At 40.1% G+C, this 17,105-nt stretch overlaps 1 protein-coding gene across 11 annotated transcripts in view; it reads right to left on the bottom strand.

Annotated features, from left to right (window-relative positions):
- Nucleotides 1–5,748: 5,748 nt before the first annotated feature.
- IKZF2 (IKAROS family zinc finger 2) overlaps nucleotides 5,749–17,105 on the bottom strand; it is a 117,765-nt gene continuing 106,408 nt past the window's right edge. For all 11 annotated transcript variants that reach the window (XM_071746896.1, XM_071746898.1, XM_071746895.1 and 8 more), the window contains one exon: nucleotides 5,749–15,561. In XM_071746896.1, coding sequence (XP_071602997.1) covers nucleotides 14,837–15,561 — 725 coding nt within the window. In that variant the 3' untranslated portion in view covers nucleotides 5,749–14,836. The remainder of the gene's footprint in view (nucleotides 15,562–17,105) is intronic.

Genomic DNA, 17,105 nt, shown 5'->3' on the forward strand with positions numbered 1-17,105 from the left:
AAGTCCTTCACTTCTCATCTATTGCATTAAGTCTTCTCCTAAGAGCAGCTGAAGGGTCTTGGGCAGGGCACATCACACCACCTGAATCCTAAGAACTTCCTTTCCAGCAGAGATAACCAGCACAGAAATGGTATGCCATTGATACTGGTATTGCTTTCCCTCTCTCTGGAGATAATAATAATTAAAAAAAAAAATCGATGCTTAGATATTAAATGGATCACATCCCATCCACATATCAGAGAGCCAGAGCGTTTCCAGTAGGAGCTATGAATAGTGCATCATGCAGCTGCAGTGTTTCTAACAGTCCTATGTAGATCTGGTTTTGACCCAGATCATTTAATATCTCATCAAAAGATCTAACAAAAAAACCAGAGAAACAGTTAACAATGTTCAAAGATGTGTGAGACCACAATAAAGATTAGGATGTCACTTATTCAAAGCCATCCAGATCTCTTGTGTAGTTGCACTCATTTGACCAACATGTGGTTTAGTACTTAGCAGCTTCAGATGAGACATCCAATGAAGAGAGATGCTCATCACATTTATAAGGGAGGGGATTGTAGCCTGTAAACCAGTGATACAGCCAAAGCTTAGAGGTCAGCTACCCAAAGAGTAAAATGTGCAATGCACAATTGAAAGCACAGCTTGCTGCCCCACAAATACTGGGAAGCCTTTCACGGGAGCACAAGTATATATATAAATATGAACATAAAGATACAGGGATATCTCTGTATATATTGATATATAAGTATACAGGGAATAGCCTCCAGAAGTAGAAAGAACACTGGAATACTGTCTCCAAGACTGGTATCCATGCTTTGACAAATCAGGAGTCAGACAAAAATATCTTTGGACTTCTGGAAATGAGAAGCAGCTTGGTTATTTTTTTAAATAATTAGATTATAAAAGTGCTAGTTAGGACCTATTTTTGCTCTGTGCTAGAACACCACCTAGCTCTGAAGCTTCTAAGAACCAGCATAATGCAAATAATCAGTATCAACCTGGACTGATTTAAACCTTGCTGTATTCTAACATCTACTGACAACTTCTGTTTTCTTACCGGAAAAAAGTGGAGGGAAAAGTTGAAAGCAAATAAGGAGAACATTTGACTGAAGAAATTAATGTTTAAAAAGAATTCCCAAGAGAAAGCATTTTAAATGCATTACCATGGCCACATAGCAGCAGCATAACACTCAGGATGTGCTGCAGGCATCCAAACCTGCATTCACTGCTAGGGAAACAGACCCATCATCCAAACACTACACATTTCTGCCACTTTGGTAAAAGGAAAAACTTTTCAAGCTGGTAGGACTTGGGCTGGTTTTGGGTCAGCCATCAAAACATTTCTTTGATAGGTAGCAAAACACAGAGGTATACAAGGACAACTGCAATCCTCACTTTTCACAGCACACTGGCCCAAATGGTCAAGCATGGCCATCAATTGTAAGTCTGCAGCATGTGACTTCTGTTCTCGTGGAGATCAATGACTGGTATTAGCCACAACCTCAGGCACAAGGACTCTGTGTTCCTCAAGCTAGCCATCCTGAAAAAAACCCAAAAAACAAAATAATAAAAAATCTGTGATTACTGATACTTCTAGATGTCTGGATTTACCCATAAATGAGATAGAGACTGAACTGACAACCAGAGGATGAGTTGCAGTAACACAAGCAGATCCTGTCTCAAAATCACCCCTTTTGGTGCTTATAATGTTTAGTTAGCATGGTGGTTGTGGTTTGGACTTGATGATCTTAAAGATCTTTTCCAACCTTAACGATTCTTTAACAACAGCAATCAGCAGAACAGGTACATGGGAGAGGATGTGCATGATGAGAGCACACACAGCAGCTCAGGGGAGCTGTCACATCTCACAGAGAAAGAGGATAAATCAGCTTAGCTCCAGTCAGGCTGTTCAGTCCATACAGATTTGTAGCAGCTGAGAATCTGGCCCTATAAGCAACATTCCCCCCTTGTGCCTTACAGAGCTGCTCATCCTCCCCAAGGTGGGACCAGTTCAGAAAAGGGTTTTGGAGAGCCAGCCCATCTGTGGTACCACTACAGCAGGCTCTCAAAATGCCTCTTCACAGCTTGTGTGAAAATACAGCTGTGTTCCAGGCACATCTGCTGTGCCTTGCGTGGAACTGAGAGCAGTCTGACAACTTTACTCAAATCCAACAGCAACCCACAGAGCTCTCTTTTGTAGATTAGTCCTGTTTCTTCCTCGTTATAAATCACATTCACAAGCAAACCTTTACACTTTTTTTTTTTTTTTTTTTTTAGTCAGTTATCAGGAGACAGCCAGTGGCAGGCTACTATGGGAGATGAATTTCAAAAGGGAGGCCAGTCAGATTTTGCAACTGACTGATAAAAACAAATCAACTTCAGAAACAAATTCCTCTACTCATTTCAAAGAGAGGGAAAAAAAAAAAAAAGGCTTCAAGCAAGGTCTCTTTTTTCCATCTCAGAGATTTCTGTGAGTGCTTTGAATGCTTTGTTTTAGCCAGGAATAAAAAGACTCTGCTCCTGATAGATTGCAGCATTCTCTGCCCTGAAGACAGAGCAATATTACAGATCACAAATAAAATAGAAGGATTGAAAAAAGGATTTACAACTGAATAGTTACCACACCTACATAAAAATAATAATTTACATTCCTCACCACACCCTACAAACTACACATAGGCAGCCTCGAACAGGAAAAGTAACAAATATAGTGGGAAAGAGCAGCAAATGCTGTCTTGACATTATTTGAACTGATACGAAAACAGGAGTTGAGGGCAGGGGAAGTATTTCCTCTTGAAACCAAACAAAATAACTCAGAAACCTTTGGAGGGTTTAGAGTTTCAGGCTTTCTTATTGAGAAATAAAAAATAAATCCCCAAATCCATGAAAAGCAGACACTTTCCATAGAGAATGGCTTCATTGAAAAGCAATTTTCTGTTAGAAATCAGTTTTGAGAGTGTAGTTTCATCCAGGCTCAGATGCTGGATGCCAGAGGAGTGTTTTCCAGGAATAAAAATAGACATCAGCTCTGAAGGGCTGGGTTGCTAGGGTTAAAGACTTCTTGCCTAGGGGAGAGGTTCCTCCATCCCAGAGGCAGCCAGTGACAGGTCAGAAGGGATAGAGGTTCACGATTTGTGTGGGAGTCTTGAATAATCTGTTCCTATTTTAATGTGAACATGGGTGGTAACATGGAATTACAGCGTGTGGAGGTGGGCTGGTGTGTGAGGATTAATGAAAAATAATGAGATAATATTGAGCATTTATATAGTCTCATTAAAAGGGCTCAGTTTCTCCACTGACAGAAATCCCTGGGAAACGTCGTATTCTGGGACTCCATCCCTGATCTCTGTAACAGGAATTAATAGGACACATAGAGCTTATTTCACAAGTATATTCTTTTGAAAAGAGCTTTCATTCTTAGCCTCAAATTTAAGCGACCCAAGTACTTACACAGTAATCCTTTCAACTCATATTTCATTGAATATAGAAGTCATTGTGGCTCCTAAGGTACTCTGCTGTGAATAAAAAACAAAAAAACAACACACTGGTAATTGCATGCTTGAAATTATGACATGCTTATACAATGCACCCAGACAAAAATAAGCACTGAATGGTAGTAGGTCAATAAACTAACTACATTAGGATTGACTAGAAAGGAAGAAAAAACAAACAAACAAAAAAACCACCCCAAAACAAACACCAAAATCACGTTCAAAGCACAGACCCAAACACGTTCAAACTGCAATCCAAGCAAAATTTATTTTTAGTCTCCCAATGACTGTGCATTTCAGAATGTGATTTTGAGGGCCTACCATTACCCCCCCCTTAGTATGGTTCTGTTATTTCCTCTGCAGTGTCAGGGTGGGAAATGATTCATTGGAGAGCTGGGATTTGACATCCGAGCACAGAGATGGAGAAAAATGTACTTTGAATCACTCAGTTTTAAAAACCCCAAATCACCCTCAGGTGAAGTTTTAGTAATTTTTTGAAAGTACTGCATAAAAATAGAAATATCAGAAGCAAATGCTAGGAACCAACACTTAGATTAACTGGTAAAATTATAGTGGTTTTGGTAAAGATGCAGAAGGCACTTGTGAAAACACACTGCTCAAAATTCACTTGTGCTGCCACTCCTGGTGGCAAAGGGAATTTCAGCTTAATGCCAAGGTGCTGGACAGGCAGGTCACTTACCTGGCTACTAAGCTGATCCAGGTGATTGACTTAAAGGGTGATGCTGCAGTTTAAAAGACCTGCTGTGATTACACCCTTCAATCCACTAATGGAGAAAACTCTGATATATTTTGAAACCAGTTGCCTCCCGTGGATGAAATCAAGACACAATGGTAACAACATATGTAGGTCACCGGAATAATTTTTAAGCCTCTGTTGCTATAAAACAGGAAAATGCTATTTTCAGACTAAGAGTTTCACAGAAAAAGTGCCACAGGAGAAGGATTAGACATGATACCCTGTTGAACAGGTGAGGTCAACCTTCCCTTTGCTTGCAGCTGCTGACAAGGTGATCTAGAGAATAAGGCAATGGTACATCATGGTGTGACTGTCACCTAGACACTTAAACAAGTACAAATAACATGTTGGCTCTGAACCACAGCCAGATTTCTAAGACTCTCTTCCTTAGAAACAAGAGGCCAGACACAAAATCTCACTCCTGCAAATGACTGAGTAGCCTTAATGGTTATCCATCACTTAGTTTCTGCCTATGAGCTCTCTTCTTATCTTCACAGATCCTTATGTAAGTCAATGCATCACCATCACCAGTAAGGTCTGGGACAGGACATTGAGTTGGTCAAGCCAGTCATTTCTGTCTTACAGTAGCACAATGTGATTTCTCCTCCATGTACTAAATATTTGGACTGAAGCTGAACCTTGGGCCCTTTGGAAGCAAAAATCCATCATCTGGCAATCCTGAGTGAAAGAAAAAAAAATTCTGCTCAAACAGAAGCATTCCTCTGAGAAATATACATCAAACATGACTTATAGGAATATTAAGTTTTATTCAGAAGATATCCTAAGGAGTTTCCATTCCCATGTCGATGATGAACACTTTTATTATGGGGAGAGGCTGGTTAATCTTGTTAATCTTTAACAAAGAATTTACAAGAGATTCTTAAAACAAACAACAAACAACTTATGAAGCAGCATGAGATCTTCCTTTTAGTCTGAAGAGTTTGTACTGTCAACACTACCAGACTGATAGGTGTGTTACTAAAGAAAGTTAGGTGATGTGAACTACCCAATAAATCCCTACTGGGAAGATCACCTCTGGATACAACAGAAAGGAACTCAGCTATAAAAGCCATGCTGAGGGAATAGTTCAGAGAAACTGTTTACATGGTCTCAGTGTTCCAGAAAATGTTGGACCTTGGGCCACTGACTTATTTCAAAAACATGGTAGACCAAGTAGTAAGTAGTAGTGATGCCACCATTTTACATAGTAAGGAACTTAGGGGTAATACTTCTCTAGCTTATACTGAAGCTGACGAAAAGAATGTCCTTAGATTCAATGAATATTAAAAGCGGATCTGTGCCCAATTCACCAGTCTGATAACCCACACCTATAATCCCAACTCATAAAGCATGCAGTCTCTCTGCTTAATTAATAGGATTTGTTGTCAGGTAGAAATGCAATTCCTTTGAGGTGCGAAATTGCCACGTGTGTTTCCTGCTGCAAGAAAGAAAAATGTGCACACATCAACGTTTCCAGAAAGCTTGAATGGAAAACCCTTTCGTGTCAGAAGTTTATTTTTATTGGTAAAATATTAAATAATATACAGAATTAAAAACTGCACTTACATTTCTGAGAAGAAATAATTCTTGGACAAATTATATGCTTGTTCCTGAGATTTCCTACATTTATTCCAGTAGCTGTGCACTCAAGACAGTACAAACCTTTATAATATAATCCTTTTCACAAAGTATTACAAAGTTTCTGCAGCTTCTTTTATTGATACACACATACAGACTCGCACTCTCACATGGCTGTACAACACTCACACATGTACAGAGTACACACATACAGATGTGGAACCATATGTATGCATGTATACTAAGAAGAAAAACAAAAATAACAAGTCCCATAGTTCAGTTTATAGCGGCAAAACTTTGAGCAAGGGGATGCAGGTTTACATGAGGGTTGCTCACATGCACCACAGTCATTGTGATATTTTCTTAACTCCTTTTTAAGAGCATGTTCCAATGACCACATAAAGCAATGGGACAATTCCCATAGTCTTTACTGGGCTTTGCAATAAATGCCGATTTCTCTGATTTTCTTTTATTTATTTGATTTTAAACAATTCCTCAATTTGAACTCAGAATGGTTGTCACAGAACTAAAAAAAAAAAAAAAATTAAAATCATAACCTGGGAGAAAAAGTAGTCATTTGCCAGATTATTCACTCAGCTTGCTTCAGGAAAACAGCTCTGAAGTGGGCAGAGTGCAAGCCCATGCAAGTCAGGGTAGATGCTGTGACACATGGGTCAGGCCCCTTAACCTGAATCAGGCTGACAAACCAGTCTGTGCTTTGCTATGATCCCACTGCTGCAGTGCAGTCCCCACTGGTGACAGGACCTGAACAACCTGTGTGAGGTTACCAGAATTTGGCCCAAGTGTGAACCCATGGGCAACTGTGACAGTCACCCATCAACTGCATTAATCTCATCAAACTCAGACGTGGGAGCTGGGGAAATAATTTTGGCAATCAATCAGAATGTGATATAGTCTCCTCAGCTTAGTTATTACGAAAAAGAAATATCTTAAATACAAATTTAAAAGACAAAAGTGGCCACTGTGCATGCGCAGTAACTGCCTTTCAAAGAAATCTTGATGGGATTTTTTTTTTTTTTTATTACGTACCTCAATACATATTTACAGAACAGCGGCTTCAGTCTACTGAGGGGAAAGAAAGGCATTAAAAATACACTATATATAAATATGTATGATATGTAAAACAAGTCCCATACAAACTTATATAAGACAAGGACAACTCTAAAGAAGCTTTTGTGGTCTCTCAGGTAGATAAAGGACATGAGTCCTGTAATTCTTTCGCAGGCAAATCTCTCGCATTAGAGTAAACAGCAGTTTTGTACTGGTTAAGAGATTAGGCCTAATCCAAAATCCATCATGAAAGTCAACAAGAATCACCACTGTGTGGGTTTTGGATCAGACCATAATAATTTTTTGTGTTGTTTTTGTTTTTGGCTTTTTTTTTTTTAATTTTTTTTATTTTTATTTTTAATAAACATCACTATATAAGTGCTTTTCTTAAAAAGAAAGCTGCAATTATTAAAGAAAACGAAGAAGAGGCAGGAACAGGTATGTCCTTAATTAATACATGTGATGTGCTACAATGCCAAATAAAAGCAAGAGTTAAGGTATGGCATTTTAGCCTTAACTTATATTTTCTCATCTTTTGTCAGTCACAATCTTAAATTACACATAGATAATTCAATCTTATCTTTGAAGATATTTAAAGCAGAGCATTTTGTTTCACTGATTTGTGTAGGCTGAGGAAAGAAAACAGAAACCATTGTACATCAATGAGACATCAGGGAAAGTATTGCACTTGAACAGAAAAAAACCCAAAAGGTGGTTTTGTTGGTAATTAAAAAAAGCCCTAATATAAGCAAATAATCAGTGAGCATCCAATGAGCATGTTTAGAAAGCAGGATCCAAGAATGAAGCATAAAAAACAAATTTGGGGTTGGCAACCCCCACCCTGGAATACAACAGTAGTAAAACATTTCTTAAAGCATTTTTTTCCAACAAGAAAAAAAAAAGTTATATGACTTTTTTTACTTTACAATTTTAAATCTTTCTAAACATTTGCATTAAAAGTTTCCAGTTTCTCATAAAAAGATATACATTTTAGGAAAAAAAAATACAACCAGAAAATAAAACCAACTAAAAAGGAAGGCAAATATACAGTATTATAATTACATCACTGTGGAGTCATCTTGGAAGGTACCCTAGATCTTGAAAGTGTTACAAAGAGTACGTACCTTATTTTTTAACTCAAATCAACTATCTTTTTTTCTTTTTCCTGTTTTTAATATAAAACTACACTTGAGTACAAAAATATGTAAACAGACTGTACAGCCAATGAACAAAACCAAACAAACAAAGAAAATAAAAAAACAACCCCCCCCAAGCCCCTAGACAGCCCAAAGTTACAGGAGATCAGAGCAGGCCCAGACTTAAAGCTCAGAGAAGGAAAGGGGGAGGAGAGAAAAAAAACCCCACTGAAAGCCAGAGAAGACTGCTACATGGCAGAGGAAGTGAACGTGTTCAAGCTCTGAGGACACTTGACAATTTGTCAAATATTTGATCACAGTTTCGGAATCTGAACGACTGCAAAAATAACCAAGAAGTCATTCCCTTGTTAGTGTGTTCAGGAATGTGCATCTACTTCCAGTAAGCAATGTCAAATCCAGGTAAGTGCATAGTAGGGGATTCAGTGACCTCTACCCCTTCAAGAAGCCTTTCTTACTCGACGTCACTTGAGGTAAAACTAAACGGCCCCATTTACTGCAAAGTGGCCTCTATGTGCCAATAATAGAGTCCTGTTCTCCACTGCTCTTTGCAGGAGGGCATACAGATTTCATCTGGGATTGCTAACACAGACCAGAGGTTATCAGGGTTCATGTGTGTGGGATTAAGGCTACTCCACATGTGTAAGTGACCACATCTGCACCACACAGCCCCATCATGGAGTGCTTACCACTGAGACCTAAACAGAGCTGCTGAGCTGCACCAATAAGCAAAAAAGTCCCTGATCTCATAAAAAAAGGGAATTAGTAAGCACATGGTTAACTGCAAGCTCCTGTGCACTTCCAGGTCAAATTGAAGGAATGGCAGGATGTACACATATACATCCTGCACATGTACAAATGTACTGGGCTGCAGTGCTGCTATATATATTGATACCTGCTGCAGGAAGGAAGCATCAGCCCAAGCTTTGGGTCAAACAACTCCCTTTGTTCCCATAGATTACACCTCATACGAGTCCCACTCACAACATGAAAAGCTAGGCAATTGAAAGAGATACCAGATTTATTGTTATAGTGGCCTGCTAAGTGTGCAGCATGGCAAGATGTCAGCACACCACCTCCTCCTGACTGCTTCCTGTTTGCTTCAGAACCTCGGTGGTGGGGAAAGACAGAAAGCACACACTTCCAAGGCGTGGCTGTAGAAGGCTAAACCAGAATGGGATATTCTCCTTGGCCTATACATTCCGACAACTCTTAATAGGATAGAAGGGAATATATTTACTACAAAGCAAGTTCTGCCTCTGTTCTACCTAAATTTCTCCTCCCACATGGCCTCAGTGACTGCCATGACCCCGATCCCAGCAGAGAGGTGCTGAGGAGCTGGCACCAGGCTGCTGCTGGGCTGAGGGTCTGACCAAAATCAGGCTGGCTGGCCCCCTCCCCTGCCACAGTCTTCACCCCGGACCCATGCTGGCAGAGATTGCACCCGTGCAGGGTAAATAACTAGATCAGAAACTAGGTCACCAACCTGCCAGGAAAGTACCGAAATGATGCTTTCCACCAAAGCCTTACAGCTACTAAACCCCCATCACATCTTCCACAGATGGGCTGCTGTCACCTCTGTGTCAATTATTAGAGGGGCAGCAGAGCGGCAGTCAGCCATTTCCAAAGGCAGTGGCAGACCATTTCCAAAGGACTTTTGTTCTTGCCTGATTTCTTTTTCGAGGTTGAAGAACATGACAAATGCTTTAAATTCTGCACCCATTCTTCAACGGGGAACTTAAAAACAAAGTAAAATTAATTTTCAAGCATAATTTTAAAGCTGTGAAGGGGAAGAGACACTGACACTCAGTGGGCACTAGGGGCTTTTGCAACCCAGTCTCGGCACCGTGCTGGGGACAATGTGTTGGTTGGGACCAGCTTGGAGACCAGCTCTGGTCAGATAGCTGCGATGCACTTCACTAGGGTGATTTTCAGCCCTTCACATACCTAAAAGCCATCTGAGTCCACGAGGTCTCATAGCAAAGTACCAAGATCCTGGGTGCAGAAGGGCAGAGGAACCGGCCTCACTATGCTGCTTTACTTTGGGTTGGTTTTTGTTGTGCATTCTGAAAGGGTATGGGAAGATATCACAAATGACATCATGAGCTTCCAAAATGCATTTGAAAAAGGCACATAGACAATAAAGCATAGATCTAATATTACAATACGATATTTTTATAAATATATTTCTCCATCTCCAGCTGCCCTTGTCTGCAGGCCATTTCTACCATCCACTTTTACTTTTAAATGATACTAAGCCAAGCTAAGATGCAGATTTCTAGTGCCAAAGCCCATTTGACCACACTTTTCCTATAATCCCACACTGACTTCAGGGGACTTGGGTATCAGCCTCCCTTCTCATTCTCCCTCACATAATCATAATGCACAGCAAGAGTTAAGGAGATTTATATATTCTAGTGAAGAAACTGTGTTACTGTGGCTCCCTGACTGACATAAGCACCTTTTCTTAAATTATCTCCAAAGTTTCTTTATGGAGAAGGGAGAGTCTGTTGTCTGGCTTTTTGCAATTGAGATATTTCTGAAATACAAAAAAGCCACCTCAGGACAGCTAGACAGCAGCAATAATGTCCCATTAAAGGCCAATTTTGTAGGGTTTGGTTTAACTCCGAGCCTCCTCTCCTGCCCAATAAACCTAATTAAGGAATACCCTTCTAAATGGAAAGAAATCTGGAAACTCTTATAATTGAAGATTTCTTCACCTTTTAGTAAATATACCTTAGTTCCACCTAGTTGTTTTGTGTACTCACACTGTAGAAACTACCACCATTAAAAAAAAAAAAATCGGGCTAATTAACAAACTTAGATTCTTTCTCCCTAATACAGACTAATAGAGGTTAATGCCTAGACAACATTCACACCACATTATAGATAAAAGCACTTTTTAAGGAGAATAAAATTGTTTTAAACCCATAAGTTACTGAGTAAAGAGCTTGCTTTACTGAAAAATGCTATATATTTTCATGTGCACTCCTAACTGACTGCAAAGAAAGGAGGCTGTAAAATTCATTGGCCATAACAGCAGATATATAGATAATGACCTTTGATTCAACAATATGGATCATACCAAGAGCACAATATGCAGTCACACTTCTATTTCAATTAATAGGCTTCTAATGCTCTAAATTAAGTCATAATCTTGTAATATTTTGATGTAAAAAAGAAGCAAAAGGTTTTACTGGCAGGGGTGTGTGAATGGCTTTTTTTTTTTTTTTTTTGTAAATGAAAATGGGGAATACTCACAGGAAGCCAATTCTAAATTTGCAAATGCACATTTTTAACTGGAAACATGATTCCAAGAATTTCAAGGGAGTCCAATAAAAATCAGACAGGTTCTATTTCCAACACCAAGTACTTAGTACAAATGGATCTGCAGGCCAAGGATTATCTACTGAAATTCCTAGTACACTGTGAATTACTAATGAACTCAACAAAACTCAAAAGTTTTTCTTAGAAATCTGTAGGGAGCAAGCAAGGAAAAAAAAAAAAAAAAAAAAAAAATATCTGAGACCATGTTTTGCACACTTCTCTGTAGGGCAAATTGCTTTATATAAAATTCTCCAATATTTTTCCATATAAAGCAAATGCTGAAGTAAAAGCTAGTCCAAAACTTTGTTCAAAATTTGAACTAGAATTCATTCTTTCTGCTTTCCCTAGCTCTAGGATGAAGAACTTCAGTAAGTATTCAGAAAAGGACATTGATAGTAAAAACTAAAGCAACATTTCAGCTTCTTGCTCTCCATAAAAATGCAGTTTTTGGAAGATAACTAAACCAGTGTGGCTTCAGTGGCCCCCCAGTTCTCTGTGCCTGTGATGCCAGGACATGGCAGTTCTCACTCACAGATCCTGCATGCTACCATTGGAACAAGGACTTAACTGAAGCCAGCTACAAAACCTCTGAGCTGTCTGATTTAAATCTCTACAGAATATACACTACTGGAGGTATCAATGAATCAAAGTGCACACTAATGAACTGCAGGCAACTTGTTTGTGGCTACACAAGAGATTCTCTGCCTTTCCTGTATACTGATGTTTTCCCAAACACAGGCAGATATTTTTAAATTCTTTTTTCCCAAGTGTAAGCTATTCCAAGAAATCATAACCCATGCTCTTTCCACTGACCACAGAGGGGAGAAGGGAGTGTGTTCTCTCAGAGACTGACAGGGAGTGCCAGCAACCCTTTTCTCTGGTTCAGGCCCTTGTCTTTCTCTAGGCACATGCAAGCTCAATGACCCTCACACACAGCACCTTTCTCTTGCCATGTTGTTCATAAAAGACCTTTCCTGCCTCAGTCAAAGTCACAACCACTTCTGGTTTTGCCTTGCTTCGGGTGGCATGCTGTAAAGCAATCCCCCTTTTCTGAATTTTCCTCCTGCACAAACTCCTTTGATTGCACCAAGCATAAGAACATGAGAATGACCTGGAGGATGGCAGTGGTTCATTTGCCTGAGTTTCCTCTACGTTAAGATGAAGAAAGAAGAGGGGGAGGAACTCAACGACATTAAGAATAATGTTGAGAATAGGCCCTTAAATCTGTCTTCCCAAAGCCCGTATATTCCCAGCCTTGATAGCTTCACATTACACAAGATGACATTTCTCTCCATTTTGTATTATAATTAATAGGCTACTGTAAGACTTTACCAGCTTCTACTTAATAGCATTTCAGTGCTGGGAAGCAGTCATCAGGTAATCTGGCCATGATCTACTGTACCCTTTCTCAACACAGGTTCTAGCTGCCAAGAATGTCACCAAAAAAGACTTCAATCAATACCACTCAGCTCCTACTTTCAAATGCTCAAGGTCTAGGAAGAGAAGAAGAAAAAAAAACCCCAGTACCCTCAAAACGAACAGCAAACTGGCGTATGTATCAGATACACAGATTGAAGTGAGCAGATGGGAACTCATTATGGCCTGATCTTGCTCTCTCTTTTATACTTTAGTAACTTTATAGTTTGGAAAAGGTCTCACCAAGCTCACGGAGTTGGCGTGCATGGAGAGGGTTAAACCCATGCAGATTTTTCCGTTCTCAAGCTGTGCTCTTGTTGCCAAACAACAACATTTCAATTGTGATTGGTACAAACAGTTGGGTTTCAATAGCAATCTGTCACCTAAGTTTAAACCCAGTTTTCAATGATGCAACCTGCAACTTGCTGTGGGGTTGTTGGCTTTGTTTTTTGTTGGGAGAACAAGTAAGAAAACCAGACTGGTGGCGTTTAGTTTTTACTCCTGTCCAGTCCGTAGTTCAAGAATTTGCTCTAGAGTTTGTGTCCCAAAACTGAAATTAATTAATTATGAATAAAAGTGAAATCTGACAATCCAAATCAAAGGACAGCACCTGCATCTTCACGTATCCCTTTTTTAAGAAGTACAGAAGGTCATATGTGATCTGTTTGCAGGTCTTCTCTGCTCTCCAAGAGCAACAGCTATCCAGCAAAATCTGCAAACACTTCCACAACTAAATTAAAGCAGAAATGATGACCTAAAAGCAAAAGGAAGTCCCTGGTCCAGCAAGTTGAGAAACAAGATGTTAACAAGAGAAAAAAAAATGGCCAAGGTTCAGATTGTGATGTAGCTGAAGTAGTTGGGGCAGTTCCATTAAATTCAATGGAGCCAAGAGATTTAATGCAAGCCAAGGACCTGGTTCCCAGCATTTTCCCATATGAAAGTCTTAGTTTAGGCTCTTGCCAAGAGGTTAAGACTGTGATAATAGAAGGAGAAAGTATTTATATAGGTATATATAGATACATAATTATACTTAAAGAACACTTTGCTACTAGTATTTTGTTGTTTTAAAATCCATAATTTTAAAACAAAATTTCAGAAGAGCAGCAGAACCTCTTGAGTAAACTACAGACTCTCACCCGCTCCTAGGCCACTTACTGTCCTTAGAAGCAAGTTTAAATGTTATTTTTTAAAACATAGGGTGCAACTAAATAAGTAAGGCTTCCAAGGGTCTCTAAGAAGCCAATGAGTCAATACATAGGCATGGAGTAACAGCAAATCAACAATTCTAAAAAAGGTGCTTTGTAAGTTAAGGAAAATAAAGATACAAAGCCTCAGACTTACCACAGAAGGCCCTCAGACTTATGAAACTAAACTGCTTCAGTGTGGTACAGTGTAAAGACATTTTTTTTTCTTTTTTCTTTTTTACATTCTACACACTGAACCCAGGAAAACAGCTCAGCCTAGAAAGTAAATTTGAAAGGAATATCAACTTTGATTCTTGCTTCTAAAACCCTGAACAGTTTTGCTTCAGAATAGTTGTTCATTTTGCAGAATAAAGTTCCCCCCTTCTCCTCCAGCTGCCAACCCCCCTCCACCGTATCTGCAGGTTTGAAAAAGGCTCTCCTCTGAAATGTTTCTACTTATTTGTCTAAAAATGTAAATTAGTGGTATCTCATCAGGACTTTTATAGCACCTAGCAGGGTTGAGCGATATCCCAGAACCAGACACAAAGTACAGCTGATTGAGACAGAAATGGACTGACTTTCAATTCCCACAGGAAGCAAGGTGGGTTACTCACCAAAAAAGTGACAGCAACAACAGACCTCTCTTTTACCCCTTCCCTTCCTTCTTTCCATTCTTATGCTGGGCAGAGCAAATGAGGCTGGGTCCACAAAAAAATAAGGTTAACAACAGCAACGACAACAACAGCAACGACAACAAAATAGGCGTCTCAATGTCTGAGGAAAAGTGGGATTGTAAGTGCAGTATTTCTTCATGTGCAGTTCTACTTCATACGAGTCCCCTTTGGATGAGAAGGCCTAGTGGAATGTGTGCTCCCCTCGGACTATGTGCGACGAGAACTCATAGCGGTCCTGGCTTCGGTAGCCACAGATGTTGCACTCTAGTGGGTCCCGGTAGCCATGGCAGCCCATGTGGATGGTGTACATGACATGGTCCAGGAAAAGGACGCGACAGTGCTCGCACTTGAATGCCCTAATTTGCTCCCCTTCTCCATTGATGACCTTGTAGATATCCTTTAAAGAGCCCTTAGAAGCTTTAGTGGCATCCAAAGCCTTGGCGTCCTCCTTCATATAAGCTGGGCTTGGCTTCCTCTTGGGATTTAAGGCAGAGTTTCCTTGGTAGGACTGTCGGTCTTCGTGGCTGCTCTCTGAGTCAGTAGAATCCAGGCAGCTATTGCTGGGGGAGCCCTCTCTATCCTGGGTTTGACTCTTTGGTCTGATGAGGGAGATTGGGCCATCCATGTTGTTCTCATGACTGTCAGCTGTTTCCCTGCTAATGGGCCTTTCTATCCTGTTAGGATGATAGACCTGAGCATAAGCTGAGCTGATGACTGGGGCCATCTCTGCAATTGTGCTTGGCGTGTGCTGCATCAGGGGGTGAAGTGCCTCAGCTCCAAGGTAGGTGATTGCATTGTTGATGGCTTGGTCCATCATGTGAGACTGCATCAGCTCAGCCTCCTTCTCATACGTTAGGTTCATATCAAAGGGAATATCTGGATAGCCAAATCTCATGACCTTTTCACCTAAGGGACAAGAGCAAATGAATGAGAAAAACCAATTAATTCAGTGCAAGGTTTCACCGTAAAAGGCATGGGGAGGGACAGAAACCCCCTGATTTGGGGTGAAATGCATTCCAAAGTTAGCCTACTTCTACTTGTTTACTAACCTCCTATGAAGCTTATGTCCTAAGATGGGTAAAAACAGCAACCTCATCAACAGTTGTGGGTTTTTTTATTAAATTTCAGGTGAAGCGCGTGGCTGTAGAAAGCTCCAGATGAATTCCAAACCTTCCCATGAGGAGCCTAACTGTGCCGGCGCTTCAAGTAAGGAAACGCATTAGCTGGTAGAAAATGGGATCAAACCCCCGCAGTCAATGAAGTTCTGTCAATTTATACCACTGGACAAACTCAGAATGAAAGGATGCAGAGCCACATGTCCCCCACACTCCAAGGTGCTTCATACATACCTTGCAACAGGGCTGCATAGTGAAAGACTGAAGCAGCAGGGACAGGGGGCTGCTACAGTGGCATCTTTAGAGCCACAGTATTCTTCAGCTACAGAAAAAATATAAAATGACTGCATACAGCCACAGACTGCTGCAAGTCACAGGAGCACAAGGGGCTGACCTGCCACCTTGCCTTTGGGATGGAGTATCATTGTAGTTCACAAAAAAAACCCCAACCTATCTCAATGATTTTGGTCTAAAAGACACCCCTCCCCCCCGCAATGTCTCTTTAGACAAGAGAAAAAAAAATAGAGAAACCATGTGTATAGGTTAGTTTGATTTGGTAAAAGGCAAAAGCAACTTTCATTGACACTGGGTAAATAAATACATAATGCTGATGAAACTAGCTCATTCATCACTACATGAATCCAGGTTCACATCCTTGTAACCTTTTAAAATCTCATTGTCTACGTGCAGTTTCCATGTTATTTCAGGTGGTAGAGTAAAAGTTTGTTTCAATCACAAGAATTCAGCTGAAGTTTGCCCAGAATTGTGGCTGAAAGCCTCATCCCTCAGTTGCTCATGCTCAGTCAAGTTATTAATGTCAAGCAGTTTTTAATTTGCACAAATTAAAAACATTTATATAATTAATTCTAATATTTTAAAAATTAATCTATTAATCCCAATGTTGCTAGTAAGTCAATCCTTTTCTACTTTCAGTTGCCACCCAGGCCCATTGCTCTGATGCTCTTGGCAAGGGCCTGAGGAACCCCACCAGTATGGGCTTGGGGTGTGACAACTTTTCTTCTATTTCACCAACTACATGGATGGGGGCAGTGAGATACACAGGAATGATGAACATAGGTGGATTATGGATATGCAAAACCAGTGCCACACACTGGTAAATTATGCTGGTCACAGAGCATGCTGTATATCATAGCTCTCCTTTGAAGTTAACAAATTTACCACTACTTACATCAGAGCTCAGCTCAGCAGCAGTATTTTCCAGTGATGGTTTTAGAGTGGCAGTACAAGGCAAGTTCATATAACAACTCTTCTTTTAAATCATAAAAGGTTATATGTATAATTGTATGCCTAATAGACAAGACATACACTTTCATA

Source organism: Heliangelus exortis, chromosome 6 (genome assembly GCF_036169615.1).
Source record: "Heliangelus exortis chromosome 6, bHelExo1.hap1, whole genome shotgun sequence".
In the NCBI taxonomy this organism is placed as follows: Eukaryota; Metazoa; Chordata; class Aves; order Apodiformes; family Trochilidae; genus Heliangelus; species Heliangelus exortis.